The sequence below is a fragment of the Wasmannia auropunctata genome, unplaced genomic scaffold (assembly GCF_000956235.1).
Source record: "Wasmannia auropunctata unplaced genomic scaffold, wasmannia.A_1.0 LD336111.1, whole genome shotgun sequence".
NCBI classification, from domain to species: Eukaryota; Metazoa; Arthropoda; class Insecta; order Hymenoptera; family Formicidae; genus Wasmannia; species Wasmannia auropunctata.
Genome location: NW_012026779.1, coordinates 2,207,802 through 2,223,539, shown reverse-complemented (window position 1 = coordinate 2,223,539; position 15,738 = coordinate 2,207,802). Strand labels below are relative to the sequence as shown.

Genomic DNA, 15,738 nt, shown 5'->3' with positions numbered 1-15,738 from the left:
AACTAGAATATACGAGGGTCGGAATCGATAGCGGGAGAAGAACCACAATTACAGTGGGATGAGAGCGCGCGGAAGGTACGCGTTCGCCGGAAGTGCAGCGAGGAATCGCATGTCGCGGGAGTATAAATAAGAGTACATCAGCGCGCGTGTAACCCCTCACTCGGCCGTGTTCGTAGCTCCGCACTACGTAATATACTGACATGTGTGTGCGGCGCCGAAGGGGAACCATTTAATAACAATATATCTTGGCCGGCCGCGCGATACCGCGCGAAAAATACGCATCTGACGAGGTGGCGAGCGGAAGGCGAGGTGGCGAAAAGACAGATATTTCAACGTCAAAATCGTTTAGTTTAGTTCCTAATTAAGATACATAGTAGTTACATAGACAGAATAAGAGACATGAGAAGATCGATTATATTATAGATGAATGTCTTAATTAAATTTCAACCGAGAAGGTGAATTCAAATAAAGATCATGCTAACGAAATAAAAAAGCATAAAGAAACTTATACTATAAGCAGTATATAAATTAAATTTATTTCTGATATAACCCAAATGAACCAATCCAACATCTGTTCCTAAAAAAAACACGCGTGTTCAAAGGAATAAAAATCGAGGAAACGTGTTTTCAAAATTTCGCGATAATCAGCTAAACCGCGAGCATCGCCGGTGGTCCCGTCTAGGCGCGTTCAACGGCAAATAAAAAGAACGATGTAACGACGATCGCAAGCTCGTTAGTCAACGCGACCGATGCCGCGACACGAATAGCGCGCGTCTAGCTGAGAAAATATCCGACGAAAGACGGCGGCTTAACGAGACGAGAGCGAGGAGTGAGAAAAAATACTGAGGAGAACTAAGGAGGATGACAATTTCACGGTACATTAGTGTCCGGTAGGAGTATCCGGGGGACATGTTTGCGGACGGCGCGCGACTATAATTATGTTTTTAATTAATCATCATTTTGTCGGTGCCCCGACGGAGGCCGACAACGACGACGTGGACGCGTTGAAGTCGCCAACGTCGCCCGCGTCCCAAAGTTTGCTCGGTTTGGCTCGTTACCGGCCGATGACGTACGTTCTAATAATGCACGTTGGCACAACATGACACCTCTCCTCCTTCTCCCCTTCTCTTGCTCTCTCCACCGGATGATTCCCTTCGACCCCGTAATACCCGTCGTCGGTTCCGCCATCCCTTGTGCAACGCGTCGGTATGCTTGCACCGCGCTTGCACCAAAGCCGCGAGCTCCTCTCTCGCGTCGCGCTCGTATCTTCAACGTAAATGACCCCGAAAAAGCGATCGCTTTTCCAAGAAAGATTGTATCGTAATATTATTCCGCGAAAAATAATCTGCCTCTATTATTTATTGCATCCATCAAAATTCCTTTACTTTCTAGCGAAATGCCGCATAATATTAGCAAAGTATTTGCATACAAAAGTGACTCGTTGTCGTCGGCGTTCCCCGAGCGTTGAGGGATTAATTATCATTTCGGACAAACGATGTCACGGCACTTTCTGCAACGTCCGGTCGATAAATAATTTAGTCGAGTTAATAAAATAAATGTCGCTCAGCCTCTCCCGGGCGCTCCCCATCCGCGCTCCTCCCTCCTCGGGGGAGCAGCCTGTCGTCTTTCCTCAAGAAGGCGCGACGACCTCGACTTCTGCTCGCCTTGGCCCGAGAAGTTTACGAGTCGGAAGATTTACCGTTGATGTAACAAGCGCGTTAGCCCGTGTACCTCTTCCTTCCAACTCTCGCGTTGTCTCCCCTTCCCCTTCTTTCTCGAGCCCACGTGCTACCGCGGGACCCGCTTTTATATCACTTTTCATTACTCGCGCATCCATTAATCTGTCCTATGCCGCTCTATTCTCTCGCCCGACGATCTCGATTGACGTCGACGCGCGCGCGCACGCGACTTTTACGATTCCTTTCGTGCCGCGTCGCAATCGGGACGTATACGGCCTCGTGCATGGAGGTATATGATCGATCTATTATCATCGCTCGGAGAATGTGAGGGATCTACCTCACGACCGTCCGGTCACGACAAGATCGTGACGTAACCTGATCGCCCTTACGTCGTCCTTTGAGCGCGCCGTCGTCGTCGATAAGCGGCCGATAATCGGTTCGGAGAAGAGCCCCGCCGATCGATCAAGTTCGCCAAGAACGCGAACTAACCAGGGCGGCTGTCGCGAATCGATTGTTTTTCGACTGACCGTCCACGCCGCCGTCCGTCCATTTCCGTACGTACTACGTGGGATCTTCCTACGAATCACGCGAGCCAGGACGGCGCTACGACGAGAGGAAGGAGATGCGTCGCGCAAAAAATCACCGGGCTAATTGTCGTCTGTTGCTGGGATTAGATCGTCACGAGAACGTCAGGCATAATCGATCGACGGAGAACGATCGAAGGTGACCAGGCGAGGAATATATAAGCGATCGACGATGGATTTTATACCTGCCTTGCGAGCAAAGGTTCGACCCGCTCTCGTGAAATTAAGGCGACCCTAAAGCCCGATTGAACATCCGTCCCCCTTCCTTTTTTTTCTCTCTCTCTCTCTCTCTCCCGAATGCAGATCGCATTTCTTTAAATATCTGAGTAATCGTCCAGTCAATCGCGCCCGCACACCGGCAATTACACGCGAAAATTATGTCGGGAAATTACTGGGTGGGCGCAAGCGGAAGAATCGAAGAACGATACGGCGCGGTGGAACAACGGAGCCGGAGAGAAGATGGAAGAACGAGAGTGATAGCGTGACTAACGCGCGCTTTGTCAGCGCCGGGATAATCGCATAGCGATTCTCGCGCATAATTCACTTTACTTTAGCGCAATTTGCCATCTTGCGATATCTTGCCCGGATAAAGCCCTCCTGCACCTATATGCGCGCGTATTGAGACGCGAGAGAACCACGCACCGGCCCCCACCGTCGGCGATCTGACGGCGCACACGCGCTCGCAGATTATTCATAAAAAAGAAAATGGTAGAACTGGCGAAGCAATTATCATGCTGATGCAACGTAATAATAATACGTCGTGACAATTAATCGCGACAATGTCAGTCGCGGCAGTAGAGAAAGAGAATAAATATAAATTAAAAAGGACGTAATAATCGCCGGAGGAGAGGAACAATCAGAGATGACCTTCGGTATAGTTCGAATAATTCGCGTCGATATACACGCGCGATTAAGCGGACAAGGCGGAAAACGTCGCGTCGCGTCGCGGCGCATCACGTAATTATGGGGATTCTCGTGGCGGCACGCTGACAGCTCGTAGCCCGGACCGGTTGCCGCGTAAACGGTATTAATCACAATGCCGCGTATTTGCGCGCGCGTCGCATTGCTGCCGTACATGTGCCGCGCGTGTGTAGCTATAGTTATACCTCCGTAGGTGTTTACGCCGTGTGCCTGTCCGCGCGCTGACAGTTCGTTTGAACGCAATTAGCGTGGCGCCCGCGACGGTAAGAGAGCGAGAACGGCTCTCGCGGCTATCGTCCGCGCGATCGCCGAGTCGAATTAACCGTTTCGCCGCGCTCGTCGCGCCGCAATAGACGCGAGGAGAGGGGAGAGCCGATTGTTTGACAGCCGGGACCGATCTTGCGCCGAGATAGGCTATTTTTCTTTTCGACCTACACCTATCCGCGGCATCCACGTGATAAGCGCCTGTTCCCGCGTAATTCGCACGAAATGGCGTACATTTTGTTATCGAGTTTCTTACACTTGAAAGTAATCGTTTACTGCAATACAATGGTCAGCCGGATGTGATAAATCGAAATGCTAAAATGTAATATATTAAAGCGCGATGATGCATGACACTGCATCGCGCTCGATACATGTACAGTTCAATTTAAAAAAAAAAGGACAATAAAATACTAAATTATTCAGACGTTCATAAGAAGTGCTTGTTAATATCAATTTATATTTCATATTCTATAAAAATTTAAGCGTTTATCTTGCCTGTTATCTTTTTGTTAATCGGATCGGATAAAACGCTAACGTGCGCATCGAACTGAGACGAATCGTTCATATTAAGCTAAGTGTTATACTAAATGAGTAGGATAATCTCGATCGTGCCATTCCCGAGATACGACTCGACGTTCAACGTCGGCGGTAATCGCGCGCGGTTATCAAAGCGGCAAGAAGTGAAATATCTTACGACGCGTTTCGACGTGTCCGTCGTTTTGCATCCGTCGTCGGTATACTTCTTTGTGGACGCGGTCTCTCGGCAGCCACGAAACCATGACCGTAAATGTAAATGGGCGACGTCATCTCGCTCGGCACAGCGGCGGCGGCGGCGGCAGGAGGGATAAGACGAAAGTGAAAGAGGAAGCGAGAGAGGCGCGCAAAACCCCCGTGAGCGGTGAAAAGAGAGGGAGAGAGAAAGGAAGCAGAAAGAGTCGATCGTAACGACGAGGCTCAACTTTATGAATATTATTTTCCAGCAGATGTCCTGGACGATAGGACGTCGTCGCCGTCGTCGTCGTAATTAATGACGTCGCGGGCGCGACGGGGAGGGTGGCTCCCAAGTCCGGGATAGGTTGAAGAGAGACGACGGACGGGGGGTGGGGGGTGGAGGGGGGAGGTGACGGGTACGGAGACGCGGAGGCAGGCAGCGCGTAAGGGGATGCCTGAACGATAAGGAACCCGTAGGAAGGCAGCGAGAAACTGTGATGGTGGATGGTAGTTGGACGGCGACAGACAATGCGCCTGAATTATGCCGGAATGACTGGGTAGTTTTAAAGCCAGGAAGCCGACATTAGCGCATTGATACCGAACATTCTGACTGCGGGGAACCATTAATATTACTTACTTCATAACGCGCGAGCCGCCGCCGCCGCCGCCGCCGCCGCTACCGCCACCGCCGCCGCGCCGCAACGCGCCGAGGGTCGACGGGAGCGCGATGGAAGCCGCGCGTCTCTCGCAACTCCGCCTTCATCCGCTCGTAACGACTGCTTATCCGCCAGTCATATATATATATCCAAAATTCGATTGTGTGGATATCACTCATAGTGAAAGAGAAAATGATCGATGGATGCAGTTATGATGTCAATGTAAAAGTTGCGATTCTGCAGCTGTTATTTTTTTTTCTCGAATACACAAAATAAAATGTAATCATTATTTATGGATAAAAAATATTTTGATAAATCTTATGTCACATCCAAATTTTCAATGTGAGCCATTCAAACGAACTTACCGCGCGGAGTTAATGAGATTTAATTGACCAAGCTGGCGGAGAGAGTTAAGGGGAAAATCAGAGTTTTCCTTCGAGCGAGTAGATCAGATGGATTAGCGGGAACAAATCATCGGGATTAAAACGTGGCGGCGAAGGGAGGGAGGGGGGATGAGAGAGGGCGAAACAGACGGCAGAAGGAGTAACTCAGTCTTCGGTCGCAGGCTGCGTTCTGCGAACGTTGTAAAATCAAAAGGACAAACAATTAATAAAGTCGGCGCCGTCGATTAATCAGAATTTAACTCGCAGTTAAATACTCGAGGATCGCCCTCTCGGCTGCGGCGCGGCTGCCGGCGCGTATCTCGAGGGAACGAACGAACGCGCGGGCCACGCAGGATAAACAAAGGTTTACATCAGTGTCAGTCGCAACAAGTCCGAATTCGTCTAGGGTTCTCGCCATGAATATTCACGGTGCGCTCGCCGGTCCGCCGCCCTTCCACAGCAAACCACCCCCGTCGCTCTCGCTACTCCGGTCCGTTTCCCGGTCCCCCTCATGGCCCCCCTCCGCTTCCCTCCCCCCTATCCCGCTTCCCACATCCACATCCGCTCCCCGTGGCCTCGTGCCCATTTACCACCCCCTGCGATATCCATCGAACGGCCACCAGTCAAAGGCTGAAATCACAATACGCGTTTGTCCGGTTGACGAAGTCGACGGTGGGGTCGACGGTAAAGCAAATAGAACGAGAGAGAGAAAGAGAAAGGGCGGCGCACAGGCGGCGGGTAAGCGCGTGCGGGGGCCGAGTGAGTGGTCGGCGGCGGGGGCTCGACCAGTGGTCATTGCCTTTGAATTGGAAATTACGTTTCGGACGGCCAAGTGTCGATTTTCACCCCTTCCCCCTCCCCGTATTAACGGCTCTACGCCAGACTCGCCGTGGAGGCGCGCGAGGCACCCCACTCCATCCTCTCGCACCCACTACTGCCTCCTCGGCAGAGGGTGAAATTGAAGATTTTCGGAATGCCGTTTGGCGCACGTAGCGCCTCTTCCCTCGTCTTCTTTGTCGTCTCGCAACCTTTCGTTTTTTTGCGGAGGCACAACAAGCCCGAAGGAGAAAGAGAGAGCCATAATGAAGCGGAGCTCGCTGCTTCGCACCCTCTCTCCGCTGAGGCCTGACGAGGGGGTGCGGGGGTGCAAAAGCCCCTTCCCGAAATCAACCCTTTCGGAGCAGCGATGGCTCGACGAGCGCGAGTATTTCGCAGGCGCTCGAATGATTTAATCCCCGAATGATGGACGGGCACGTCGCGACGATGATCTGCGTGCCGTGAAGTGACAAGTGGTTAGGATCACGCGGAAACCTCGGTGGCTCGCTCTCTCCGGCCGCGACGGCGGCGGCGGTGGCGGCAGCTGTGTGTTGGTGTCGGATGAAACGGAGGCCCGTCGGTCGGTCGGATGGATTTTGCGGCGGATAGGAGAGGGATAGGACGTACGGGCGCGGTGCGCAGAGCAGAAGGGTTACGAGCTCTCGCACCATACAAATCATGTTGGCATTACTACGTCAGGCCTGGACTCAACTTGTCGCGCGACCGGAAACTCGATACCAGCTTCCCCGGTAATACTGATTTATCGGAAGTGCAGCGGCGGCCTAGGCCGCCGGCGTCATCGAGCCCGATATCCGCGCGCTGCGTTCTGTATTTTTGCTGCCGTCCGTGATGTAGCGCGATTTTTCCGGCTAATCGAGAATTACGGGTTCACGGCTGAACGGCGCTGCGCGGGCCCCCGCCTCGCTCGGGCGCTATCGCTCGCGCGCTCAAAAACACACCCGAAATTTCTACGTGTAAACGCGATGACCGCGGTCCGGCACAATTTTCTTCCTCCCCCCCCCCTTCCCTTCCTTTCATGTCCTTTATTAATACGGTTTGTGGATGTCCTACCTTTCGAGATGTTTGACAATATCTTCGTAGGCAGCTCGGCAGTTTTCCCAAACCGTCCCGGACCTGTGGAGCACAAAAACAAAAGGCGGTTACGAGACGAACAAATTAGAAAAGAAAGCCTAAGCCTCGAAACGGGAAACTTCAAATCAAAAGGAAAACGAAAGCAGAAACGTGTCGTTTCGCGATCGTGGTATAAGTCGCATAATCGCGAGGCGTCCTTCTGCGAGAGGACACGCCTGATTAAGAGTCCTCGTCCCCGTCTCGTCTCTCTGTCTCTTTCTCTCTCTCTCGGCTACGACGCGATTCCGACCGTTGCCAAACGCACCGGGAATGAAGAGCCTTTGATGTCGCTGATTAAAAAAGAGATGTCAGCGTGGTAGGAGCGGAGTTAATTTGCGACCTAGGATCGCGCCGGTCGCGGGAGCAAAGAAAAAAAAGATAGAAGGAAGGAATGGATAAGTTAATCAGAGGGGAACCGGATCTTCGTTTGCGCAATATAAAAACGAAACGGAAATCAGGTGGCATCGACCGTGTCCTGAAAATGCCCCATCCAAGTGCATTACCCTGAAGAGAACCTTCCGGAACCTAATGTCAATACGCCTGACACGGTTTCCACGGTGCGTTGACGACTCGCTGTATTTACACGGCGGAAAACAGATCTCGATGTCAATGGGGGAAAAGCGAGGAGAAGATGGAGAAAGGAAAGCCGTACGTGTCGTCCGTGGAAACTGGTCGAGGAGGTCACGCAGGGTGACGAAAGGTCGGAGTGGGGAAGTTGGACGGAGGGAAGAAGGAGATACGGTGAGTTAAGGGGGTGGCGACGAGGCAGGACAGGGTGATGGGGGGAGAGGGGAGGGACGGCGGGTGGACGCGGTGACGGTGGTGGCGTCGGTGTCCCAGGATGGGGTTGCGTTGAATTAATCATATTCCGGTGTTTGTCGTGGCGCCCCCAGACGTAATCCGTCTTACCTCCCGATCTCTCTCGCTCGCTCGCTCCTCCGTTGCGATAGATTTGCATTTTAATTAAAAGCAAAGCGCTGAAATCATAATGCGAAACGTGCGGCGCCGCCTTCGCCGTGTCATTATACACACGCCCGCGCGTGTGCGTGTGCGTGTACGCGCTTGTCCGCCGGCACACACGCGTATACACACGTTCGCTCTCGCACGTCGCTACACACACTTACGGACACACGTTGCGTCGTTAAGAAAGATTGAGACGCGTTAAAAATCCGGAGCGCCGGCTCCGCATTAAGAATCTTGCTCAGCGCCGTCGTCGAGTTTATATCCGAAGTGCGTAAGCAAGATCTGCAGGTCGGCGGCGGGAGGAAAAGTCTCCTTTTATCGTTATTCGCGTGCTTCTTCGTCTTCAGTCGTTATTTATTACCCGATGGGATTACGGGAAATCACTCTCCGATGCGAAACCGACCGAGAAAGGAAGAAATGATCAAATCCCTCTGTCTGCCGCTAAGTCCCGATTTTCCGGGCGCGCGCCGCCTAAAGCGAACGCTCGAGCAAAGGGGGTAACGGTGAGTAGGATGGGGCTAATTACACAGGGCGGATGTAATCGAAAATTAAGGCGAGTCTCCGTATCCTCCGAAAGCTCCGGCCGGCTACGGGAGCGTATCGCGGCGCGCGGCGAGCGGGAACGTACCGAGAGCATCTATTAGAAACGCGTTAACAAATGCCAGGATTAGCCCCATGTCTACCCCCTCGAGTAAGGACGAGGATGCTGCTCCTTTGGTGTTCCTTTCTCTCTCTCTCTCTCTCTCTCTCTCTCTCTCTCTCTCTCTCTCTCTCTCTCTCTCTCTCTCTCTCTCTCTCCCCCTCTCGCCATGTGTTGGGCTTATTTCCTATATATTCGATATCGAAGGTACGGCAGCGTGCTTGTATTATTCTTCGTGATTCGCCGTCGCTTCCGAATCCTCGATTTTTCAAGACGAGCGCAACCGACTCTTTCCCTTTTTCTCGCTTCCTCTCGTTAGTCGGTAACGCGGCGCGATAATGTATGCGCAGTCACGTTTTTTGATCGATGCCGCGTACCTTCGGCACGTGTCTCCCATCGCGGGAAAAATTCGCGAGAAGAACGACGCGACGTCGCACGCCACGTCCCGCTATTTGTTACGCCGACACGCAGTGCTCCGGCATCGATACGTTTTCTCCGAGAATGCGTTTCGACGTCTATACGCGACCTTACTGCACTCGGAGTGACGTAGATTCACTCCAGCGCCTAACAATCACGTTTATACGCCTACTCGCAGCGTTCCCTGTGAGCGCGAATGCACACCCATTTAAAACATGTCGAGGTCATTCCTTCCCGCTCGGGCGAGGATGAAATCTCGAATTCTTTCTTAAGTGGCCTCGGGTAAACTCGACGGTTTCAGAGAGGGCTCGTGGCATTCTCTATCGCGATTTATTATGTCTTTCTCGGAACCGTCATCCGCGCCGACCTATGAAATATTGGATAAACTATACTGTTGTCATTGCCAATCTTGACCGGCGCGTACTTTCGGGTCCCAGACCGTGCGCGAGAGAGAAGGAGCACGAGGAGAGGAAGAAGCGGATAGGGGTATGGAATGAGTGGTGCCTATTCATTACAAATTATCTAAATGGCAGTGATTTCGGCAGACCGGCTGGCCGTTTGACGAGTAAGTGGCGGGTTCGCCGGTCCCAGTGACTGTCATTCCGTGCCGGCCGCAGGCCAATTGGCAGCCGGCGGGCGACCGAATCGTCCGACAACCACTGCGGGACCCGGCCCATGACCGGCCCTAAAATTGGACTTATTACAACTTATAGAGCGCGATTTGAACGCTCCGCTCAATAACATATATTATCCCCAATCCATATGATTTAATGAAATCCCTCTAAACTCGCCACTTAGCCTCAGTACCTTCTCGCGCAGAGCGCCTCTTTTTGTATATGTGCCCTCGCGCAGACTCGCATGTATATGCGCGAAAGGAAGGAAGGCCGAGACCGAGAAATGGACACAAAAGCAAGAGAGAGAGAGGGCACGTCCCGATCATTGTAAGATACCTAAAACGCACGTTTCGCGGTTTTACAGCTCCGACAATACGTATTTACCGACCACAATGCATGCAGCGTCGGCATTCCACGATCGATGAAGACGTTTCGGGATCCTTGACGCGTGACGCTTATGTACGCATATCGCTCGTCTCCCTCGGAGAGAGATGAGAACGATGCGTGCGCGTTCCTTCTCTCTTTTAAACGGGCGTCAAAATCTCCATCGTCCCGTTTAACCCGCTCCATTCGTAATAATCGAACACCCGCTTGCGAGCGAGAGAAAGAGACAGAGAGAATGGACATGCGACGCGTGATTATATCAGAGAATCGGCATCGCGTCGCGTCGCGTCTGGTAAGAACGGACACCTTTCGAGAAGACATCGGACGAAGACCCCCTCCCGAAAGAAGGAAGGGAGCCGCTCCGGGCGGCTCAATCACCCTCCGGTCGCTGGGACCCTAAAGCCAAATGCGAAAGACGATAAAACACAATTTGAGCTAAAGACTGCACTCCTATAACCTCCTGCCCCCTGCCCCCGCGCAGACGATGAATGCTCCCCGCCACCTCTCCTCCGGCCCTTCCCCTCCCAGAGCTGATGAGGTGACAACCCATAATTATACAGACCGCTTTCTGTCTGGGGCTGACTGCGGTGGCATGCAGAAGAGAGGCCTCCATCATCCTCCTCCGTTCTCCTTCGCTCTCGCCCCGCCGTCGCCTCATCTCTTACCTCCCACCCCTATTTCCTTTTCTCCATTCTTCTCCGTCTCTTTTCCGTTTCTCTCCCACCTCATCTGCGTCTCCTCCTTTCGTCGTTCTTCTCCATTTTCATCATCTTCTTCTTCTTCTTCGGTTTCTTATTCTCAAGTTGGTCCAGGAGGTTCCGGGCCTCAACCGCCCTGACGCTTCATAGTAATACGTACGTTTTCTTCACGTGAGGAAGAGTCGAAGGTGGAGCGAGTCGAAGCGAAATGACGGAGGGGGAGGAGGCAGACTGACCGGAGTAGTCGCTTCCACCCGTGCCACGGCGTCCTGTGCCCGTAGGAGAAGAATAACTTCTGCTACTTCTTTCCTGGTGTTAATTACAAAACGCGAGAATAAATTGCCGGGCTAAATGAGTGCCCGGTATCTCTCGTCGGTCTCGTCACGTCTCTTCGTTCGTCCTACGACTCGCCGCCACGACGGTCGGATGAATGAAGGCTGAACCACACACGTGTGCCACAAATGGAATTTATTAAGCATCATAAAATCGAATATATCTTGTCTTAGAAATTGCTACGTCATTTTATACATGTCTGTGTATAATTCAAAGACGTATTTCATATTAAAAAATATAATATACAGAGAGAGAGAGAGAGAGAGAAAGAGAGAGAGAGAGGAAGGAGAGTGAAATCAATATTAATATTAAACCGCAATTTACTATTCATACGAAATAAATTCATCAAGAAAAAAAATTGAATTTGCATAAATTTTATAATAATAGAAACTATTTCAGAACAGTGCAGCCAGCTTCAGCGTGTTTGATCTTCGAAAATATTTTCCCCCGAGGCTTGCGCGTCGCGGGATTTCGACTCGTCGTTGCGGTTCTTTTCGTCTTTCAAGTGAAGGACCGCGCGCTTCTTTCGGTCGACCAACTACCGGGCGAACAGAGGGCCATGTGAAATTATTCGGAAGATATGCCCTTTGTGTCCGTTTTCTCCTCTCCATCCTCCGACGTATCCGCGATCCCGTCGCCATTGTTCTTACCAAACGACGAAGTCCACGCTCGTTCTGCTCCATCATAAGCATGTTTATATACTTGTACGGGCGTGTTTGTGCTTAGGCACGTATACGTTTACCCTTGACACCGACTCCCTCGAAACCCTTGGATTTAACCCTCGAACACCGACCCTCCGGGCTATAGCCGATGACATCGCGACTCATCGAGTACCACTAGCGCTGCTCTCTTCCGTTCCAAATTTCGATCGTCGAATCGTGAAATCTCTGACTCTCGATTTCTTGTTCTACTGAAACAGTGCGTAAGTGACGATCGCGGCGTTTATCTAAGCGCAAGAATCTAGGCCGATTGAAGATAAAGTAAAGTGTAACGGGGAGATGCGCGATTGCCGTGGCATGCATACACACGCAGCGGAATAACCAATATTGTTCCCCGGGCGTTGTGTTGGTACATAAACACAAGTCGGGAAACACAGTTTCGCGCAGAAGGAATCCGGTTTTTCAAGTAATCGAGAGCCGAAGCAAGCAACCAGTCAGCCAGCCAGCCAGCCAGTCAACCAGCGAGCCAGCCAGCTTACCAGGCGAACATCTCAGGCCAGCAAGTAGGCAGGCAGCCATCGAGGTAGCTTCCAGACTCAACGTCTGTTGAGTCTGGAAAGAACGGAGGAGAGAGTAGATGCCATGGGTATCCACACCTCCTTGCTCCTCCTCCGCTTTGCCGTATTCCTCTTTCCTCGTTTTCCTTCTCCACCATCCTACTTAATCGATCGATCGGACAGCATGGGACGTATTGAGATGCACAAGGTATCCCACAACTGATGAGCAGACAGGTCCATGCCTTATTAGCCGTAGACGATTATAACTTGAATAACTCACAAGTAATATTCGTGTAGTAATTTTAAGTTAATAATACTGATTTTAGTCGTAATGCATGTATGTGTAATGTAGTGTTGTAAGTGTACAAAAAATATTTCCGGCGCTCTATTTCTTACAGTTCTTCCACGTCGTGGAGAACGTCGTGAAGAGTATTGAGACATAGGAATACAGCCGATAAATAGAAGCTACGGAGAGGGTTACGAGGCGAGGTAGAAGGCAAAAGCAGAAGAAGCAACCAATCTTGTTCGCGGTGCACCAGCAATAACGTACGAGAGAAACGGCGAGGCTTTCCTTTTCGAGGCTACACCGAATCCTCGCGCCGCATCCTCAGAGTCCTTCCTCTTCCCCTTCGTCCTCTCCTCTCCCTTCTACCACCTCGTCCGTGTGTGCCGCCAGAGTTACTTTTGCTTCTTCCCACTCCTCTCGCACGCAGCAATCCAGTATTTGTTCTTCCAACGTCTCTTCTCCGCTACGAGAGAGAATCATCCAAGGGCAGTAAACCCTTTGATATATAGTCGAAGGTTTTTAGAGTTCTGTCAGCCACGCCCACAATCAGCCTTAGTATTATTTACACTCCTCGTGCTTCGTAGACGATCGTCTCTCTCTCTCTTTCTCTCGTAGATCTCGTCTTTTTCTTTCTATGCGCCTCTCTCCCTCTCTCTCTTTTTCTCCTGCACTCTCTTCTTTTCCATCCCTCTTCGTCCTCCTCCTCTTCCTCGTCTTCTTCATCGTCCAAGTCAAAGCTAACGTCATCTCTACCCTTCTTCCTTTCCTTCGTCTTGATCACCGGCCTTTCGTCCGGTAAACTTTTTAACGGTTTCCTCGACGTATCCTGTCGCTTTGTCTTTCGGCGCTCTGCATAATATAACAGTGCCAACCCGGAGGCCGTTGAGGATCTTGAATCTTCTTTTGTTCCTATCCTATCTGCTCCCTTGCCTCCTCCTTTTCTCCGCGATCTTCTTTTGCCTCTCGTTCATCTTCTACTCCGGGAGGGAGGGCCGAGCCCTCCGATAAACGTACTCTGAATTTATAAAATTAGGTACGATCGCGGCTGCGTCTCTCGCGAAATTATCTATCTCTCGACGACCTCTTACGCTCCTCTCCTCTCGATCGTACCCGCGGGGCCAGATTTCGGGTTTCGCTCAGCGCGCCCCGCGAAAAAAAAGAAGGATCGACCAGCCGAATATAAATCGACGCATATTTTATTCAACGCGAAATTTATCGGCTCGAAGAAATCGTCCGAAATTTCGGCGATCCGACTATCGAGCACCGTCCGAGCGCCGCGCCGATTGATTTCGCCGTCCAGTTGTCGACATTTACCGCCGTGGTCGTTCGCCATGGTCGCCACGCTCGAGGCACGATCGCACTCGTTCGCACGCAAGCTACAATCGTCTCGATCGATTCCGTTTCTCTTGAGAGATAAGAGAGACGGGGGCCTGTTGAAAGGGCGCGCGAGACGTCAGACGACGGAGACAAACGGGCGAAACATTACTTTTCGAAATCGCTCTGGCCGTCACGAAAAATTGTATCCGGACCTAATCTCGAAGGTAAATCTCTCCCGCGGGCTAATCAAAACCGAGGATCAAACCCGGGGCCCGTGTTCCCGAACCATCTGCCTCTGCTGCCCGCCGGCCAGCGTTGCAATAGTCCGGCCCGGCTATCCGCGTGGCGAACATTCGTTCGGTCCCACTGGGGTCGATACTTTTCACGTGATCTCACAACATCGCTTAATCCTCTGCATAAACATTGTATTGTATTTCGCACAGGGGATGCTCCCATTATATCATATTTTGTTATTAATATTTTCTGACTGGATGGACCCAGAAGCTGGTACGGGCCACTTTTGTGCATCGACGAGCGCGTAAAGATAGGGAGAGAACAGGATGGGAAGGACGATGACGCGGGAGAGACGGAGAGCGAGCGATACCGGTTTTCTCGATCGTACGATACCCACCCAGGTATTTTCATTATTCGCGATCTAACCCAGAAAATATCATCAAACTTACATATAAACATATTGATCAATCATATAATTATTTCATAATTCCATTAATTTTATTGTATATATATATATTTATTTAATAATAATTTATTATGCTATAATAACTAATTTATAGCTTTTTTCATGAACATAATATGATGCTTTAAATTAACAATGGGATTGTCTTACCAATAATAATAATAATAATAAGAAAAAAATCATTCTCAAAGAAATCAATGAAAAATTCGTCACGATCGATACAGTAGTTACATGTGAGCAACATTACAGAATTGCATGTACGTAGTCGCAATAAAGCCACGAACGTTTATGAAATTTTTATGGTAGCCAGGTTTATGTCCTTTGACATGCGCCACGTGAGTCCAATTGTTGAACGTTTTAAAGCCGCGGCGACGTCGTTTGGCCCACGTGCGTATTCATCCGCGCTTACCAATCTGCGGACGACGTTGTTTATCATTTTATGCGATTATTAAAGCAAAGATTAAGCCGCGCCGTTAAACCCGGCGCGGACGATGCTCGCGCGGGAGGGGGAACGGACGATTCCCACACGCGCACCAGGGTCTCTCGCAAGGAACGTTGTAAAATTCGACATTTCCAGGTACGAGAGGCTAATTTGCGATGACGGTTGTTTTCACGCGCGTAGCACCGGTTGCGGTGCACAAACGAGCCCATCATTTTTTGATCGCTCTCGAAAGACATTCGCTCGCGCCGTCAGGCGCCGAGCCTTTTACGGCCGGGAAACAAGCGGCCGGTGTCGATTTCCATTTGCTCGCGCCGTTATTTTTCTGTTAGCCCTCCCACACCCCCTGGTGGTTACCTCGGCCGGCCCTCGCTTTTTATTTCCCCGCATCGCGCGCACGTTTGTTGGTCACGAGGGCCGCGCGTACGAATTACACAGAAATATTCGCGCGCGGACAAAGCGGCTGGCTCGTTGATTCGCAAGTTAATTGAGCGGCGCGGCACACTCGTCGGGCCACTAACGAGTAAATTGTTGACTACCACCACCGCCACCACCACCACCACCATCACCACCACCCACCACCACCACC

The 15,738-nt window shown here is 51.1% G+C and overlaps 1 protein-coding gene across 1 annotated transcript in view; it reads right to left on the bottom strand.

Moving 5' to 3' along the window:
• The window catches only part of LOC105450445 (RNA polymerase II degradation factor 1-like), a 98,175-nt gene extending 85,607 nt beyond the window's left edge, over nucleotides 1-12,568 (bottom strand). Inside the window, exons 1-2 of the mRNA XM_011690288.1 lie at nucleotides 12,393-12,568; nucleotides 7,086-7,148 (exon numbers count right to left, since the gene is read on the bottom strand). Of these exons, the coding sequence (XP_011688590.1) occupies nucleotides 7,086-7,148; nucleotides 12,393-12,568 (239 nt within the window). The remainder of the gene's footprint in view (nucleotides 1-7,085; nucleotides 7,149-12,392) is intronic.
• Nucleotides 12,569-15,738: the final 3,170 nt, after the last annotated feature.